Source organism: Eurosta solidaginis, chromosome 2 (assembly GCF_040869045.1).
Source record: "Eurosta solidaginis isolate ZX-2024a chromosome 2, ASM4086904v1, whole genome shotgun sequence".
Taxonomy (NCBI): Eukaryota; Metazoa; Arthropoda; class Insecta; order Diptera; family Tephritidae; genus Eurosta; species Eurosta solidaginis.
The window spans coordinates 188238321-188257316 of record NC_090320.1 but is presented as its reverse complement, the minus strand read 5'-3'; the positions used below and the strand labels follow the sequence as shown (position 1 = coordinate 188257316).

Here is an 18996-nt window from a genome sequence, read left to right as displayed (position 1 = left end):
TAATCCTCTATCCGAGCTATGCTGAAACGAGCTGATTGAAAATCATTCCATTTATTTCGCAAATGCATTTGAAGTGGCAATAAGGCGCTTAGTTCTTTGAATAAATGCAATGAAAGAATGGAAAAACTGAGAATGAGTGCATAGGAATGTAAATAAAACACAATAGAAATTGAGAAGTGAGGAAATGTAATTGTAATCGCTTACACTTTAACCGCCCTTCGTCGTCGGTCCCTCAAACATGGTTACACACATAATGAGTGGTCAGCCTCATGATCTCAGTAATTCAGTTTCGCTTTTAAACACTTTGCGGTTGGGTGTTAAAATTTTTAATTGCGTTATGATATCCATGCGAATAAAACTTTTTAATTTCCAAGTTTATTTTTCTGTTTATTTTCTGATGGGTTGTATATGTAATTTTCTAACCATTCTATTTTGTACAAACTTAAAACTTATCTGAAATGACATCATATAAAACGTTGAATTGTACAAATTTCGAAAGTGATCCGAACTTAGCAGCTTTAGAATGTGATGATCATGGAACTTTTCATAAGATGCTCAAATATTGGCGCAATAATTCTAAGGCAGGAGTGGGTTTGAAAAAAGGCTTTAGTTATTTGGAATGTAACACTTCTGAAGAAGCAGGAGCAGGATGCGGAATAAGGGGCGAATGTGACAAAAGCAACATTAGCTACGCACGCTTGGAGAGTTTCGACGAAGCAAAATTGGAAAAACTGTAAGTTGAGACAATTTTATTTTATTATTCAAGTCCACTCATTCAATACAATAGCAAATAAAACTCTTAAAATATGGCAAATTTGTAGGTTATTTCACATAGGTACATAGTTCATAATCCAGTCATAAATTTTAATCCGATCTGATGCAGTTTTAAAACAAAAGATGTAGGAACTTCTTTGATCGTGGTTGGGTGCGATTTTTGGTTTGATAATAACTTGTTTTTCTTGCAAAGGGATAGTTTTGAGTATATTTTATTCTGCTGCTCCCGCATATGTGAGTTTCCACCAAATCAGAGCTCTCTGAGCTAATAAACAAATTCCATTTTGCACTATCCAAAAACGTTTACTTGCGTTCCAGTAAGGCAACCCAATTATAGTTTAAAAATTTTTGGTATTCGGATATTGTGACGAAGACGTAAGCTCAGCTCAAAGCTGATAACAGGATAATTTGAAAATTCGCTAAAATCGTAATCGTAGTTGCCCGTGTTGCCATTTTGATGCTTTTGGAGCCAGATCTAGCCCTTTCCGGATTAGCCCCTAGCTCTCTTTTTGGCCCTCTTTAAAATGTTTGTACCTTTTTGGCTCCAAATCTATTTCGACAATACGTATTGTAAAATTTGTAATGTGTTTTATGTGTGTCGAAGTTTTATTTTATTTGTATCGTTATGTATGATGTGGCAACTCGGTACTTTTACTTAAACTTTAATCGATAAACTGTGTAATGAGGTTTTATATTTGCTTTCCAGCTTGTGCAACAGCATAGTTCACCTTCTAAGAGTTTCAACCCTTTAACTTAAGATTATAATAAATTTTTGTCTCTCGTACCTTATTTTGATTATACCTTTGAAGAATATATACGAACTAAAAAATAAGATCAATGTATAGACGAATTCACTGAAAGAAAGATACGTAATATATGTCGCGACTTCATAATTAAACTAATAAAGCAATTCAGGCAACGTTTGCCGCAAAATATAGAAACGCTTACCAAAAAGATTTCTTTTCGCTTGAAAACACATTGAGAATTGTAAACCTCAAGGCTTTCATATTTCACAAATGAAAAAAAAAAAAACAAGTATAGCACTGATAAAAACGTGATTACAAATGCAGTGGAAAAATATCTATCTCCAAAATTGGAAAAATGTGACTTCAATATTAAGTTTTTGGTTTGATGTTAAACAGCATTATTTTGTGCTGCCACTAAGTAATGCTGAAGTTGCAAGAACGTTTTCAAACATGAGTTTGATTGTTTGGAGCAACCACAGAAACACAATAAGTTTAGTTATGTTGAATTCGGTTCTGACAATAAGAAGTGGTCTTAAACGGCTGAATAAATGCTGTCATGACTTTGAAATAAACAACGATCTCTTAAAATTAATGAACACAAAAAATATTTATGATTTTAGCAAAAATAATACTTAATACATCTTCTGAGGACGAAATCAAAGATTTTGAAGTCTAATGCCCTTCAAATATATCTCGTCCCAACATAAACTTGAATATCGCACACGTGAATTTTAATGGTGATTCGTACACCCGTAGGACGTTAAAAATTTAATAAAAAAAGTGGAAAAAAATTTAATTAATTTTCCTCGCCCAACATTTTAGCAAGTCGTATTTTTGGCGAACCTATAGCCGTGCCGTCATTGTAGTAGTTTGAAAAATACTTTTTAACGATACCTTACCGCCAATTGGCAAACAAAAATTAAAAAAAAAAACGTATTTTTATTATTAAAAAATATAAAATGAACTATAAAAACAGTATTATTTATGTACCTCACTTGTACCATATTTTTGTTTTTTCCTTTGTTATTTTACGGTACCTTTTTTAAAACTTGAAGTTTGATTTGAAATAAATGTGAAAACTTGAGTTGAAAAATATACATATACCTTTAACTCTTTTTGCAACGGGTTTTGGATTTTCTTGAAGAAATTTAGATCTTTATAGTCATTTTTTTTAGATTCTAGCCCCAAAGAAATTTTTTTCTGGCAACACTGGTAGTTGCAAATATTTTTCCACAATTAGAAAAAAATGGAAGTGTGTACGGCTCATAGTAAATATTAAAACTTTAAAAATAACTTAACTTATTTGAACAATAAGTCTAATACTTAAAACTATTTTAAAACAAAATCAAAAGAGTTTCAAAAATCTAAAAATATTAACGTGAATACACTGTTGGTTTTAAAACTAAAAACCATAAGTTTACGCTTGGTGTTAAAAATTTAAAAATAAGAAATTTCATTTGTGAAAAGTGCTAGTCTTAGATTCTTTTTCGAAACATTTTGTTATACATATGAGGTGTTATGATATGCTTTTTTACAATGATGTGATAGCTCAGCAGGTAGAGCAAGCTCGAAACCCGACCACCGTCCACTAGAATTTCCTTTTGTTTTTATAACTTGCAAGTGTAGACCTCTCTAGTTTCAGATTGAAGCCCAGTTCTGTGCACTCATTTTCACCATGTACAGTCAAATTAATAAAAACGAGTGCTGAAGGGAAAAACGGTAGGAAAAAGTATGGGAAAGAGAGGAGGGGGAAAGGGGAAACATATGGTAAAGATACCGAAAGAAAATGGAAAACTTTCAAACTGGAAGACCAGTAGGTATTTGGACAGAATTAGGTGTATGGATTTTAAAGAAAAGAAGTATGGAATTTTGAAAAAGTGGGTGGTGCCACTTTGTTTCTAGATTAAATAAATTCTCGAAATAAAGAAAGCAAATAAAAAATTTTTAAAATCTAGGAAATAATTAATGGACCCAAAAGTTGGTTAAAGTTTGGTCTTTGGGCCTTTTAGTACTTGATTGTCACTTCTAACTACAAATATATGAGAAAAGTAATTAATATTCATAGATTAAAGGTATTTTAGACAAACGAAATATACCACATTTTACCGAAATATATAAAATTTTTCCCAAATACACCACTATTTTTTTGCAAACCTACCCACTAATCAAAGTCCGAAAAGCGTGTGCATGCATTGAAACCGTTATGATATGAATTGCAATGTGTTTTTGCCAAACATTCGTTTACGTGCTAATTTTAAGTTTTATTTTGGAGCGTTACAAAGGATCATCTAATAATTATGATAAAAATGTCAAGATCGTTGGATTTGAGACTTTGATCAGCTAAAACACGCAAAAGTGGTGAAAAACAACGAAAAAATTGCATTGATTGGACATGTTTCACATCAAATTTTAGGACTTAATTTGCGGTCAAACAGACAAGTTTTAGAAGTATTTTTCTACAATATTAGTTTTGTGAATCTAAATACAAAAGAAAAAGCAGGGATAGGGATTGATGCTGTGTCGATAATTTGGCATAAAGCGCGCATAACAATCCGAGAACATCATAAATGCTCCGGCAAGCTTATAAAATTGTGCGAAGATTGGAAAACTTCAAACAGCGTGAAAGTGGAAAAAATGGTTGCGGGAATGAAAGAAAAGCTTTATCTTTTTATAAGCGTTTTATATCCTTTTTGATATTGCGGCTTGCTATGCATTGATAAAGATGAGAAACGAACAAGACAAAGTGTTCTTGGAAAAGCAGCGGCAGAAAGACGGATGGATTCAATGTTGTGCGTTGACAAGAAATTAGCATCCAAAGGAAAAAGATCAGAATTGAGAAGAGAAAATGAAGAAGCACGGATATCAAAACATGTGCATACGTCGAAGTTGCAGCCATTTGGAAAAATAATTTAATAGTTAATTTTGTATTAGTTCCAATTGAAATTAAATCCTTTCCTCACTGAAGTTTACTCCGAAAGTGAAACTGAAATTGAATCTGAGTATATGGAAGCATTTATTGATAGTTTTGTCAATGAGGTGATGATAATGAAACCCAACAACAAAAACCGCGTTCTGTTATAAAAAAGAAATTGGATTATGCCACGGTAATGCGCTGCACTTCATAAAGAAAAGGTTGCAAGAAAGATTTTTAAAAATTCGACTCACTCAAAATTAATATTTATTGCGACTTTAGGTATCGGGCTATGCATGGCAAATTGTAGAGGCTTTAGAGATTTCTGCAGAAAATCTGTTCCTGAATCGTACTTCATTACAACAGTTGCGTGAAAACTATACACTGAATTCAATGAAACTATGTCTGAGTTCATAAAGAACTTTGGTATTATGCATAGATAAACATATTTTGCATACCTAGTTAAGTACCAACGATCGATTGGTGGTTCACTGGATGCACAAATTTTGGCATATCAAATGTAGATCGAATATCAGTTCTGGTAAGCTATAATGGAACTGCCAAGTTTCTTGGAGCTCTCAAAATTGAGTCGGGTAACGGAAAAAACACCGCCCAAGCTGTTCACAAAACTCTAGTCGAATGTGGAATTTCAGAAAAAGTAGTTGCTTCAAGCTTCTAAACCACCTTTTCAAACACTGGCCTTACACGTGGTGCTTGTATGCTGTTTTATGAACTTCTCGGTCGGAAACTTATCAATCTTGCGTGCCGTCATCACATTTATGTGATTGTGCTAAAAAACGTTTTCGAAAAGAAGCGAGGTAAAGGCAGTGCGCCGGAAACTCTTATTTTTAATAGATTCGCTGACATATCAGAAATCGATAAAACTGTTTCTGAAGCGGTAATTGATAAGATGAAGAATCATTTGTGGTATCCATGTAACTCCAGAAACGGGTGGCTGTATTTTTTTGGTACCAACGGCTCACTCGAAATAAACGAAAAATGGCTAATCATCTGTTGGAATATGATTTATCTGATTTTGTATCTTATAAGACAAAATGTTTGTTTTCCAATTTCGATCTTCAATGCGATTTTCCTGAGCTCGATCCAGCCGTATGCAAAGACAATGAGGAGTATCGGACAGCTTTGGAATTCCTTGAAAATTGTTTCGAAGTCAATTACACTGCAGAGTGCTGCGTGAAGTTTATGAAGGATTACAAATCGAAACACACGACGAAGAAGGAGCTCAGTTTATATTACAAGTTGTTGACTCATATCGAAAAAAGTTTCCATCCCATAAAAAATCGGTACTGATTGATCAACCTCAGGCGTTGTAAATTTTTCTTCAATTGATTTAAAATATTAAATGCAGACAATAATATCTACATATGTTGTGTACTTTCTTAGAAAAATAAGTAAAGAGTTTCAAATGTCAATACAAATGCCTTAGTTCAAATTTCATGAACTTTTGGGTCCATTGAGGTAAAATATAAACTTTTTCCACCCGGCGCCCATTGATATGAAGTGACTTTACAAAAATGGTCAGGCTAATATATATCTTCAAAAATAGTTCAGTGATCTTTATACACAACGTCGCAGCTTGCTATCTTTGAGTAATGTATCTTACCCAAATTAAACCGGCAGCGGAGGCCCTGAGTTAGGGATATTGGCACTTCTGTGGGGTCAAACGGCGTATATAACTTTAAAACGCTCAACCACATGGAGGTCGGTAGTAAGGAAAGTAGCTGAAAAAAACTGTTAACAATTTTTGCTGATATTTTTCTGTTATACCTAAAAGTATGTACATATGTATACATGTAGGTAAGCAAGTGTAGTACTTCTATGTATGTTTATATCAAATGTCAAGGAATTATTTTCGTTCATGCCGAGTGTGATTGCAAAACATCGAATTGGTTATCAGCTGTATTGTTGTTCCAATACGAAGAACTAAATACTAGTAAATACTCGAGTACCATGCTCAAGTACGGATTATTCCTCGTAGTTGAACTTCTTTCTGTTTCGAGTACGTGGGTACAGTATCCATATATCGATTATTCATTTCAAGTAACGTCTCCTGTTTTATTTGAAGATTCGCAGTATTCGGCAATCTTGAGTGCCTGTATAACTATGGTAATTGCGTAGTTTAGGGAAACGTATTCATTACAGGATTAAGAAACTGGAACACAAGTTGTTTTACATGTCCAATGTTATGTAGGTACCTTCTGCAAACCGTTACTACGGCAAAGTAAATTGATTACATGAACTTCTTTTCTTGTACATCTAATGTTTTTATAATATGTAATTAGCGGATCAATTTTCATAAGTTTTACTAAACTTTTTAATGAGTACGACATTAATAGCAATCGAGTACTTTCCCTAGATACTTTTAAATTTATACAGGTATCGAGTACACGGTAGTATCGGAGCAACACTTATCAGTACAGAGTTTTGCATCATCATTGCTTGTAAAAGAAAAAGCATTTATCAGTGCACCACAAATGTAGCTGAGAGTCAAAAGTATATGAGTGAGAAAATGAGCAGACTATGCTTGTGGATGCTGGAAACTGTTACCAGACAATTGTTTTCCAATGCAGAGCTGCTGATGGCTAATTTATATATCTGTAAAGCTTTATTTTGCATTACGCAGATCTAAAGAAATTTCTACTGCTATATTCTAAACATTGTTAAGAACAAGTTCACCCGGCAGCACTGGTTTTGACAAAAAAATAATTGATTGTACATTGTTTATGAAAGAAATATTTGCCGTCTTTCAGTGAGTTTTACAGCTCCGGCTCACGCTCAATTCTCACGGGAATGCTCTGGGTCATTGAGAGACTTGAGAAGCAGATGTCGTGAAATTTTCGCACACGTGAAATGTGATAGGCAGATGTCGCCGCTGTTTTTCATTTAACTCATACGGCGAAAGGCTAAGCAGCGACATCTATTTTTGAAAAAGTAGGTATATTAAAGGCCGCTTTGCCAACCTAAAAAGAAGTAATTAACAAATTATGTGGCTCACAAATTGAACCAGACTTCTATCTGGATTTATCTGGCTCAAATCGTTGTTGCTGCATTTACATGCAAAATTATTTATCTGGCTCAGGATTTTGCCACTGGATGATAGTTATTGACATTTTGGACGGCACAAAAATAAGCGCGGTATCCATATCACAGGCTATGAAAAATTTCATACAAGAAATGCTCAAAACAATTTCCGATTGTCAAGTAACCGATTAAAATGTCTAGCCACCAAAACAAACCTTTTTCTGATAAGTCCTCTGTTTCATCAAGAACTAACGAAAATTTGTTTGCCTTTAGATCCTTTTTCTTCTTAATTCCTAGGTGGGTTAATGAAAATGTGGCACATTTTTTGGCAGTGTTGTATATTTTTACCTCATTGAAAAAGTAAGAGGGGTAGATACCAAAATCTAGGATAATGTCTAAAAAGGAACAAAATTTAAAAATAGGGACCAGCTGAAACAATGAGGTTGCAAGGGACCATTTTTGGTCCAAATGGAACAAAGTGGCAACTGTACTCTGTACCGAAATGTTTTCCAGTATCCACCATCAACAAGAGATAAAAACATTAAAGCAAAAACAGTACTGAAAACACAGAGTAAATCCAAACGGGAAAACAAAGTCAGTTGGCCCAAGCGTTGATAAGAAAAGAGAGAGAGAGCAAAAACCAGATAACGAATACTTGAGAAAACCAGCATTTGTTTAAATTTTTTTGCTATAGCATTGTTTTGATGAACACTTTTGTATACGTTTTGGGGGTACATACATATGTACGTGGATATGTACATGAGACTGTGTTGGCTCCAACGGAAATAAAAAAATTGTCGAAAGATACCCCTATATTTAGTAGAAACTTACATATGTTGAGAGGGCCGTGGTACAAATTATTTAATTTCCTTTGACCCTTCCAAATATATACAGCAAGAGTCGTGCCATTAGATTTTTAAATTGAAATCTATGATCTAAATGTCAAAACTTTTTTTTTCGATAGAAATAATGGTGCATTCTCTAATCTCTAATGCACGACTCAAGAAGCACTCAAAAAACATAACCTTTTAATAATATACAAAACCATTATACAATGAGATTAAAAGTATTTGTATGCTATTGCCTACATGTTGAGAATTTTACTTCAGATCCATCAACAAACTTCTACTGTAGTGCTCGAAGTCCCGTCTATCCCGACATCACCAATGCAATTCCAAATATATTTGAATTGCCAAATGAGTTAAAACTTAACCATTTAAGCTGGTAACCTTTTATTTTGGTATTCAGGCCAGTGGTTAAAATAAAAATCATTTTTCTACCGCGTATTTTATTTTTGCAAGCTGTGTAGAAAATATAACCACATAAACAGATACCCAAGTTCAGATATGTATTTTCACATATTGGCATCTGTATACTGCATATCTTTAAATTTATACCCTGTAATTAAGTAAATAAATAAGTTTCCGAAAACGCATAAAACCCACCAGAACACTAGCTCGTACACGATAAATTTTAAAGACGGTTTTGCAAAAAGATGCCAGAAAAGAGCAGAATGAACACCAATCGCATACATTAGGTCATAAGTTAAATTTGAATAAATTGTTTGAAGTTTATTTTGCCGTGCCCTTTCCCCTCCCTACTTTACCACGCATTAACCTTCCCGTTTCCAAATTCCGTTTTTATTTTATGTAAAATCTGGGTTTTCACTGAGTAATTCCTTAAATTATCTTTTCTATTGTGGTATATTTTCTTAAAATCAAAATGAATCACCCTAATGTATATTAATAAATGTATGTTAGTAAATTTTGCACCCTTACAGTACGCTGCAGAACCGTATTGCAATACCACACTGGTCCAGCGCAATCAGTACCTACCTCGTGTTGTTTATGCATTCTTTTGTAATTGTGATTGCTTGTATACAGAAATCCTTTGCCGGCGCGCTTTTGTTGTTATCCATTTATTAACGGTGACGTCGGCGGCTAGCCACAACCCTGCAAAAATCGCGAGTACTCCATGCATGCATTTATGGAGTACTCGCTATGGACAAGCGAGTGCTCTAAAATTAACCACAATTCATAAAAAAAATATGGTCCAATTAACATTGCGATGTCCTAGGACTGGACCATATACTCCTGCTCCGCATTACATCAGAGTAATCCATGGTGTACCACAGTCCAATAAACATCGTGTAGTGATTACAATCGTTAAAAACGAGCAATGATCGGCTTACAATATGTTCGTGTAGAAACATGAGTTGGACCATTGCTGCATTACAGCGGAGTATAATGGTAAGTACTCCAGTGGACCACATGATCCAACGATTTTTGCAGGGAAATCCCTAGAGACGAGCACAGTCGCAGTGTATTTAAATCTATTAATCATCAAAAACTGTATGTATAAAGGTTGTGTATATCTCGAAGGTTGAAGCATTTAGTACAAGGTCATGGGTACATTTTTGCAGGATACGATTTCTTTGACTGAAAAAATCTTGATAACTAAAAGGCCGACAAGCATCAACAAATATTGAAAACTTAGAAGTGTTCAATCAAAGTCCGTTTTGACCTTTATGGACGAAGGCGAGCCGAACTGTTCGGAATGAACTTAATGAAAACGAAAAAAGATGCTACGTCTTCTTCAACTTTTGTATTTCACGTATGGCAACTCAACACACTGTGCTCATCCTCCACTCCACCATTGAATTTTATTTATCTCTCAACAAATGCAGTTCATACGAAATGCAGTTTTGTGATAACATTTACGGTGAGTATTTGCGGTATAGTAGTAGCGTGCTCCGCCTACCACACCCAAGCTCTTGGTTGCACGCCCCGTCCAAAGCAACATCAAATTTTGAGAAAAAAGTTTTTACAATTAGAAGAAGTTAAGTGTACAGGGATTGCGACACTTGGCAATCCTTTAGGAACCGATGGGAACCTATGTATGTCTCAAACATAGAGTAAAAAAATTTAATTAAAAAGAGGTTATAACTCCACAATAGCTCGGATTGTCGAATGTGAAAAAATATAATATTGCAACGAATTTAGGGAAATTCCGTTTATTTGAAACCTTCTACTAACGTTCGAATCGCTAAATTTTTGAATAAATCACTCCACTATTTACTATTGCAAACTGGTCTTTATTTAGATTCATTCAAGAGCAGTACTTTACAGTTATAATTCACAACCAATAGCGTGTTTAAATCAAAACTGTTTACTGACTACTCAGCTTGTGCTGCTTTTATACTTTCTGTTTTCTCGTTCATCCATTTCTCCGAAGGTCTAGTCATTTCGCGAAACTGTATTCCAGAACAATTGTATCTCTTGCTTGGTTATTAGCTGTATATGTACATGTATATTTGTAGTTTTTGTCTATCTTATAGCCATATGCGGGTGTATTCGTGAGTACTAATTCGGCTGATGACTACATCTGTGTGTGAGTTATCTCTTCGTTGCCTTGTATGTATGTGGGTAAATGATAATTAATGTGTTTATATAGCTTGCTTTAATGTTTTTGGTGTTGTGCATTTATTTAGTGATGTGAAAATTCTCCACAATATCTAAGTATATAAAAAATCTATGCATAAAACTAAAATTTTAACTTTGGGTGTCATTTAGATCATACCTAAGTAGTTTCGAGAAAACTGACAAAGTTTATTTTACCTTTGATACCAAACGAAATTTGGTTTTTTTAATATGGCGCAAGTTTGCCTTAAATAAAAATAAATGTAAGGCGCGATAACCTCCGAAGAGATCTAAGGCCGAGCTTCTCTTCCAATTTGCGTCGTGCTCCTCTTGATTTTCCCTACAAATTGGCCGGACGGGACCTACATGTTTTATGCCGATTCCGAACGGCATCTGCAAGGCAGATGAGTTTTCACTGAGAGCTTTTCATGGCAGAAATACACCCGGAGCGCTTGCCAAACACTGCCGAGGGGCGACCCCGATTAGAAAAATTTTCTTCTAATTGATAAACCTTATTTCTAAAATTTTGATGTTGCTTTGCCCGGGGTGCGAACCCCGGCACGCTACCATTACACCACGGTTGCCTTTATAAGTATAAAACGAAGGGGCTACTTGTTGTAATCAGCTGAGCAGAGCTCACAGAGTATATTAAATTTGTTCGCATAACGGTACTACGGCATAAACTAATCGAGATAGATATGGACTTCTATATATCAGAATTATCTAGGCGTAAAAAGAAGTTCATTTAGCCATGTCCGTCCGTCTGCCCGTAAACGCGATAACGTGAGTAAATTTTGAGGTATCCGAATGAAATTTTGTATGTAAGTTCCTGGGCACTCATCTTAACGAAATCGGAGTATAGCCACGCCCACTTTTTGATATCGAAAATTTCGAAAACCCGAAAAAGTGCAATAATTCATTACCAAATAAGGATTAGGCGATGAAACTTGGTAGGTGGGTTGACCTTATGACGCAGAATAGAAAATTAGTAAAATTTTGGACAATGGGTGTGGCACCGCCCACTTTTTAAAGGTAATTTAAAAGTTGTGCAAGCTGTAATTTGGCAGTCGTTGAAGATATCATGATGAAATTTCGCAGGAACATTACTCCTATTACTGTATGTGTGCTAAATAAAAATTAGCAAAATCGTATAAGGAACACGGCCACTTTTAAAAAAAAATATTAAGTCAAATTTTAACAACAAATTTAATATCTTCACAGTATATCAGTAAATTATGTCAACATTCAACTCCAGTAATGATATGGTGCAACGAAATACAAAAATACAAGAAAATTTCAAAACGGGCGTGGCACCGCCGTTTTTCATTTAATTTGTCTAGAATATTTTTAATGCCATAAGTCGGACAAAAATTTACCAATCCTTTTGAAATATTGTAAGGATATAGCTTCTATGGCGACAACTGTTTTCTGTGAAAATGGGCGAAATCGGTTGAAGCCACGTCCAGTTTTTATACACAGTCGACCGTCTGTCCTTCCGCTCGGCCGGTAACACGATAATTTGAGCAAAAATCGATATGTCTTTACTAAACTAAGTTCACGTACTTATCTGAACTCACTTTATCTTGGTATTAAAAATTTGCGAAATCCGACTGTGACCACGCCCACTTTTTCGATATCGAAAATTTCGAAAAATGAAAAAAATGCCATAATTCAATACCAAATACGAAAAAAGGGATGAAACATGGTGTTTGGATTGGTTTTTTCACGCAAAATATACCTTTAGAAAAAACTTTGTAAAATGGGTGTGACACCTACCACATTAAGTAGAAGAAAATGAAAAAGTTCTGCAGGGCGAAATCAAAAGCCCTTGGAATCATGGCAGAAATACTGTTCGTAGTATTACATATATAAATATATTAGCGGTACACGACAGATGTTAATCTGGGTCACCCTGGTCCACATTTTCTTCGATATCTCGAAAATGCCTTCACGTATACAATTAGGGGCCACTCACTTTTAAACCTCTCATTAATACCTTTAATTTCATACCCATATCGTACAAACGCATTATAGAGTCACCCCTGGTCCACCTTTATGGCGATATCTCGAAAAGGCGTCCACCTATAGAACTAAAGGCCACTCCCTTTTAAAATACTCATTACCACCTTTTATTTGATACCCATATCGTACAAACACATTCTAGAGTCACCCCTGGTTCACCTTTATGGTGATATCTCGAAAAGGAGTCCACCTATGGAACTATGGCCCGCTCCCTTTTCAAATACTCTTTAATACCTTCCATTTGATACACATGTCATACAAACACTTTCCAGAGTTACTCTAGATTCATTTTCCTACATGGTGATTTTCCCTTATTTTGTCTCCAAAGCTCTCAGCTGAGTATGTAATGTTCGGTTACAACCGAACTTAGCCTTCCTTACTTGTATTTTAAATAAATATGTTCCTTTAGCCTTTATAAGTTTTGGTGGGACCAGTATGTAAATGCGTTGTTTTGATATGAAAATACATATAAATTGGAAAAAAAGCAAATAGTTGCAAAAACTATATAACCTCCAGATTAGCGACCTTGGTAGTTGGGTGGTTAATACCTTAAACAAAAATAGTTTTAATCTATACCTTAAGGGGAAAGTTATGAGGAATTGGCCTACATGATGGTTTTAAGTCAACGTAATGAAGACCTGGTTACATTTTTTAAATTCGCCACTCGAAATTTTAGTATATATGTATTTGCAAGTGAAAGGGATCTGCATTAAAAGGTAAATTTTTTTAAATATGTAAAACGTTACGTTTTGGTGTGGATCTCTACAAATGTTCTTGGAAAAATATATTAAAAAACGGTCTAATACTGTTTTCACACAGAAACTTAATGATCTCATTTCACCTGCTAATGAAATCGTAAATTTTTTGCTTTCACACAGAAGTAACTGCTCGATTAGTATGAAGGATGAGACAGACAATCATGGCGGAACGACACAAGGTGGGAGCATGGTGACATACCTACAAACAAAAAAAAATTCCTTGTACTTGTAAATTCGATGGACAAATGTCAAAATCGTTCTGCGCCGGTAGTTGATGTATCAAATCAAATAAAAAAGGTTATAATCAGCTGTTCGATGCGACCACCTTGTATCGTTCCGCCATGCAGACAATGACATTTGCTTTGAAAACTAAGAAGCGGAAACGGAATCGGAACGCTGCCAACAGAGTTGCATTGTGCTTTTGACTTCATTAGGCATTCGATTAGCTACTAATGAAATAATAATAGATTCGAATTTTGTAGGGAAGATTGAGCTCAATAAGCGTCTTAATGTAGAAAACTGCCTTTATTATTCAATAAGCCGTCTGTGTGAAAACAGTATTAAGTTTTTACTTTAAATTTGTAGAGAAGCGTCATTAATAAGGGTGCCAGGTATCACTGTCGCCAAACCAAGCGTAAAAATTCTTGTAATTTTGTTAACGTTAATAATAAAGGTTATTTTTTAAATTGCATGTATTGAATATGGATTTTGGAAAATTTATCAAAACGGCTTTAAATATGTACATAGGTACATCCCGGGATCCCAAAAGATGGAAAAATTAGCGTGTGTTGTAAAAGAGTTCTCTCTTTAACCCGTTGGGACAGTTGTCTCTCCATCTTTGGTATCAGCTGCTTCACTGGTGAATCAACACCCACTTTTCATATATTTTGTTTTGTTCTTTCAAGCTCATCCATTTACTCTCTTGTGCCGGTTGAATTGTTTTGCGAGTCTGATAAGAGCATTTTGTATTGTGGAATTTATTTCTCAATAAAATGCGAATTCTTGTAAATACATACCTATGTATGTAAGCTTTGGCATTTACAGCAGAAACTTAACTAGTCATCGGATTTCTAACGGTTTTAACGTAAAAGAAACCCCTATCATTTCCGACCAGCGACATACGACAATATATTATTAATGAAACAAATTTTTGTAGTGGATTCAACTACGCTTGCTGTGCACTGCTATTGTTTCCAGCCCCTCCCCAACGACCCATTTGTGTTTGGGTTTTGTTTTTATGTGCTTATTCTCCACTTGCTGACAGCACACAGCTCAACAACATGCGCACGTCGCACAGTGTAACTTTTTTCACTTTTAGGATGCCAAAAGTCCAAAAAACAATGTTCTCCAATCTCAAAAATGTTTTGACATGCAACAGATTAATTACCAACTGTTAAGAAAATGTATACACAGCAAAGTAAAAAACCCACGATAAGCATTATGAAACTTGGATAAACAAGTGTAAAAATCATTTCACAGTCCAAAATTTTTGACCAATTTTGCGGCCACGTGGTGGATTTTTCAATAATTGTTTTGACTTCAAACTATTTTATTTAACATACATGGATAGTGTATAACAGCATTCGTAAGTTTCAGCCACGTAGGCATTTTTTTCAATTTTATTTTTTTGTTTTTTGTTTTAGACAGCCACTGAAAGTTTGGTAAGCTTAGAAAATTTTTCGTTTTCAATAGAATCAAACTTGCCTGATTCCGCCCAAATCCATTGAACGAATACATACACATTAAAGGGAATTTAATATAGTTTCAGATAAAAAAACAAACCATTGCGAAATTTTGCGTTTTTCTTTGTAATCGCCAACTTAAGGTCTCTATGCCTTCGCTCACGTATGAAGCGCAGTGACTTAACATTGTAATGTCCTCAATTCAAGTCTACAATACTAGATCCCAAAAAAGACAGTTATACCTGAAATGGTAAAAACCCAGAAAAAGGAAACTTGTGCACTGAATAGACTGCATTGTTTGTTATATGAGTTTTCCCATAGTTAACGAGTTGTGCACTTATCCCATCAACTCATGTTATGTATGCACGCCTACCTGAGGGTCGTCTATTATGGGTGATACTTCTAAGCAATTGAGTGCTTCGGGAATATACATATGAATGTATATATCACATAAACACCTACCTAACGCTCTGTCGGCATATACATCATCGCAAAAGTGCTACATATGTGGGGCTTCTCCAAAAAATATGAACAATGTGCGAGCCCTGTCAGAGCGAAATGTTGACAAAAGCATGCTTACTTTCGGAATTCCCCCTTTACATTCTTGGATACGATGCATGGAATGTATGCTACACATCGCTTATCGAATGGAAATGAAGAAATGGTGTGTGCGGGGCGAAGAAAATAAGGAAAAGATGAAAAAGAGGAAAGAACATATCCAAAATAGATTCAGGAAAGAAATTGGTCTTTTGATTGATATGCCAAAGCAAAAAACCGGCAACACAAATGATGACAACACTGCGGGAAGATTCTTTGGAGATCCTGAAATAACATCAGACATAACCGGCATAAATATCCATCTTTTGAATAGGTTTCGTACAATACTTTCATGCATGGGATGTGGGTTTCAAAGAAATTCTGAAGGTTTTGACCACTATGTGACAGAGACAAGAGTACTATATTTATCGGAATATGCTTGGTACAATATGCCAGTGAGCGCACATAAAATTCTGTTTCATAAAAAGAGTAAAATCATGTCTGCTATTCCTCCTATTTGTCAACTTTCGGAAGAAGCTCAAGAGTCCAGAAACAAAGATGCACGGAACTAGCGCGAACTTTTCACCACAAAAAAGTCAAGCAGCTGTAGTAACTTGGATTTGCTGCACATATTGCTGATATCGTCAGACCCGTTCATAAACAGTTTGCGGAAAACCGCTAGGTCAAAATGGCGAGCATTAACGAGTGAAGTTATTGGCTTATTATCTGAACCAGAGCATGTCGACGATATTGACTCCGACTAACTTTATACCAGTTAAAATATCACTTTTTATACTCAGTTGAGCAGAGCTCACAGAGTATATTAACTTTGATTGGATAACGGTTGCTTGTACAGGTATAATGGAATCGAGATAGATATAGACTTCCATATATCAAAATCATCAGGATCGAAAAAAAATTTGATTGAGCCATGTCCGTCCGTCCGTCCACCCGTTAACACTATAACTTGAGTAAATTTTGAGGTATCTTGATGAAACTTGGTATGTAGGTTCCTGAGCACTCATCTCAGATCGCTATTTAAAATGAACGATATCGGACTATAGCCACATCCACTTTTTCAATATCGAAAATTTCGAAAAATCGAAAAAGTGCGATAATTCTTTACCAAAGACGGATAAAGCAATGAAACTTGGTAGGTGAGTTGAACTTATGACACAGAATAGAAAATTAGTAAAATTTTGGACAATGGGCGTGGCACCGCCCACTTTTAAAAGAAGGTAATTTAAAATTTTCCAAGCTGTAATTTGGCAGTAGTTGAAGATATTATGATAAAATTTGGTAAGAACGTTACCCCTATTACGATATGTATGCTTAATAAAAATTAGCAAAATCGGAGAACGACCACGCCACTTTAAAAAAAAAAATTTTAAAGTCAAATTTTAACAAAAAATTTAATATCTTTACAGTATATAAGTAAATATGTCAACCTTTAACTCCAGTAATGATATGGTGGAACAACATACAAAAATAAAAGAAAATTTCAAAATGGGCGTGGCTACGCCCTTTTACATTTAATTTGTCTAGGATACTTTTAATGCCATAAGTCGAACAAAAATTTACCAATCCTTGTGAAATTTGGTAGGGGCCTAGATTCTAGGACGATAACTTATTTCTGTGAAAAAGGGCGAAATCGGTTGAAGCCACGCCCAGTTTTTATACACAGTCGACCGTCTGTCCTTCCGCTCGGCCCTTAACACGATAACTTGAGCAAAAATCGATATATCTTTACTGAACTCAGTTCACGTACTTATCTGGACTCACTTTGCATTGGTATAAAAAAATGGACGAAATCCGACTATGACCACGCCCACTTTTTCGATATCGAAAATTACGAAAAATGAAAAAATGCCATAATTTTATACCAAATACGAAAAAAGGAATGAAACATGGTAATCGGATTGGTTTATTGACGCAAACATAACTTTAGAAAAAAACTTTGTAAAATGGGTGTGACACCTACCATATTAAGTAGAAGAAAATGAAAAAGTTCTGCAGGGCGAAATAAAAAACCAGGCAGGAATACTGTTCGTGGTATTACATATGTAAATAAATTAGCGTTACCCGAGAGATGATGTTCTGGGTCACCCTGGTCCACATTTTGGTCAATATCTCGAAAACGCCTTCACATATACAACTAAGGGCCACTCCTTTTTAAAACCCTCATTACTACCTTTAATTTGATACCCATATCGTACAAACATATTCTAGAGTCACCCCTGGTCCACCTTTATGACGATATCTCGAAAAGGCGTCCACCCATAGAACTAAGCCCCACGCCCTTTTAAAATACTCATTAACACCTTTCATTTGATACCCATATCGTACAAACAAAGTCTAGAGTCATCCCTGGTCCACCTTTATGGCGATATCTCGAAAAGGCAACCACCTATACAACTACCACCACTCCCTTTTACAGCCCTCATTAATACCTTCAATTTGATACCTACATATATCGTACAAACAAATTCTAGAGTCAACCCCAGCTTCACAAAAAAGAAACGGCTTCTTTGGACAAAGGAAAGACTCTGCTGGATTCCAAGACAATGGAACTCCATTATTTTTAGCGACGAGTCAAAATTTGATGTGTGTTTGGGCGATGCAAGAAAAAGAGTTATTCGGAGGAAAACCGAAGCATATCACCGGGACTGTTTAAGACGTACCACAAAGTTTCCAGCGAGTGTGATGGTTTGGGAATGCATGTCAGCAAAGGGTGTAGGACAACTTAAATTCATAAATGGGACCATTACCGCCAACAAATACATTGATATCCTGGAGGAAAATCTTCTTCCTTCAGTATCAAAAATTGTTGATTGTGGGGAATATATATTTCAACATGATGGTGCTACTCCCCACTCTGCAAAAAAAAACTAAATAATGGCTCCAACAAAAGAATATCGAAACTTTGGACTGGCCATCATCCAGTCCGGACCTTAATCCCATTGAGAGCTTGTGGGCATTCATGAAAAGAAAGCTGCGAAACCACACCCAGAGAACTATTGACGGATTATGGTCCAAAATTCAGGAAATTTGGGACTCTATAACTTCCGAAGAATGCAAAAGCTTGGTTGACACAATGCATCAGCG

At 35.3% G+C, this 18996-nt stretch overlaps 1 protein-coding gene across 1 annotated transcript in view; it reads left to right on the top strand.

The window, feature by feature from the left end:
• Positions 1–281: 281 nt before the first annotated feature.
• The window catches only part of RapGAP1 (Rap GTPase activating protein 1), a 503114-nt gene continuing 484399 nt past the window's right edge, over positions 282–18996 (top strand). The window contains exon 1 of the mRNA XM_067766586.1: positions 282–733. Coding sequence (XP_067622687.1) covers positions 459–733 — 275 coding nt within the window. The 5' untranslated portion in view covers positions 282–458. The remainder of the gene's footprint in view (positions 734–18996) is intronic.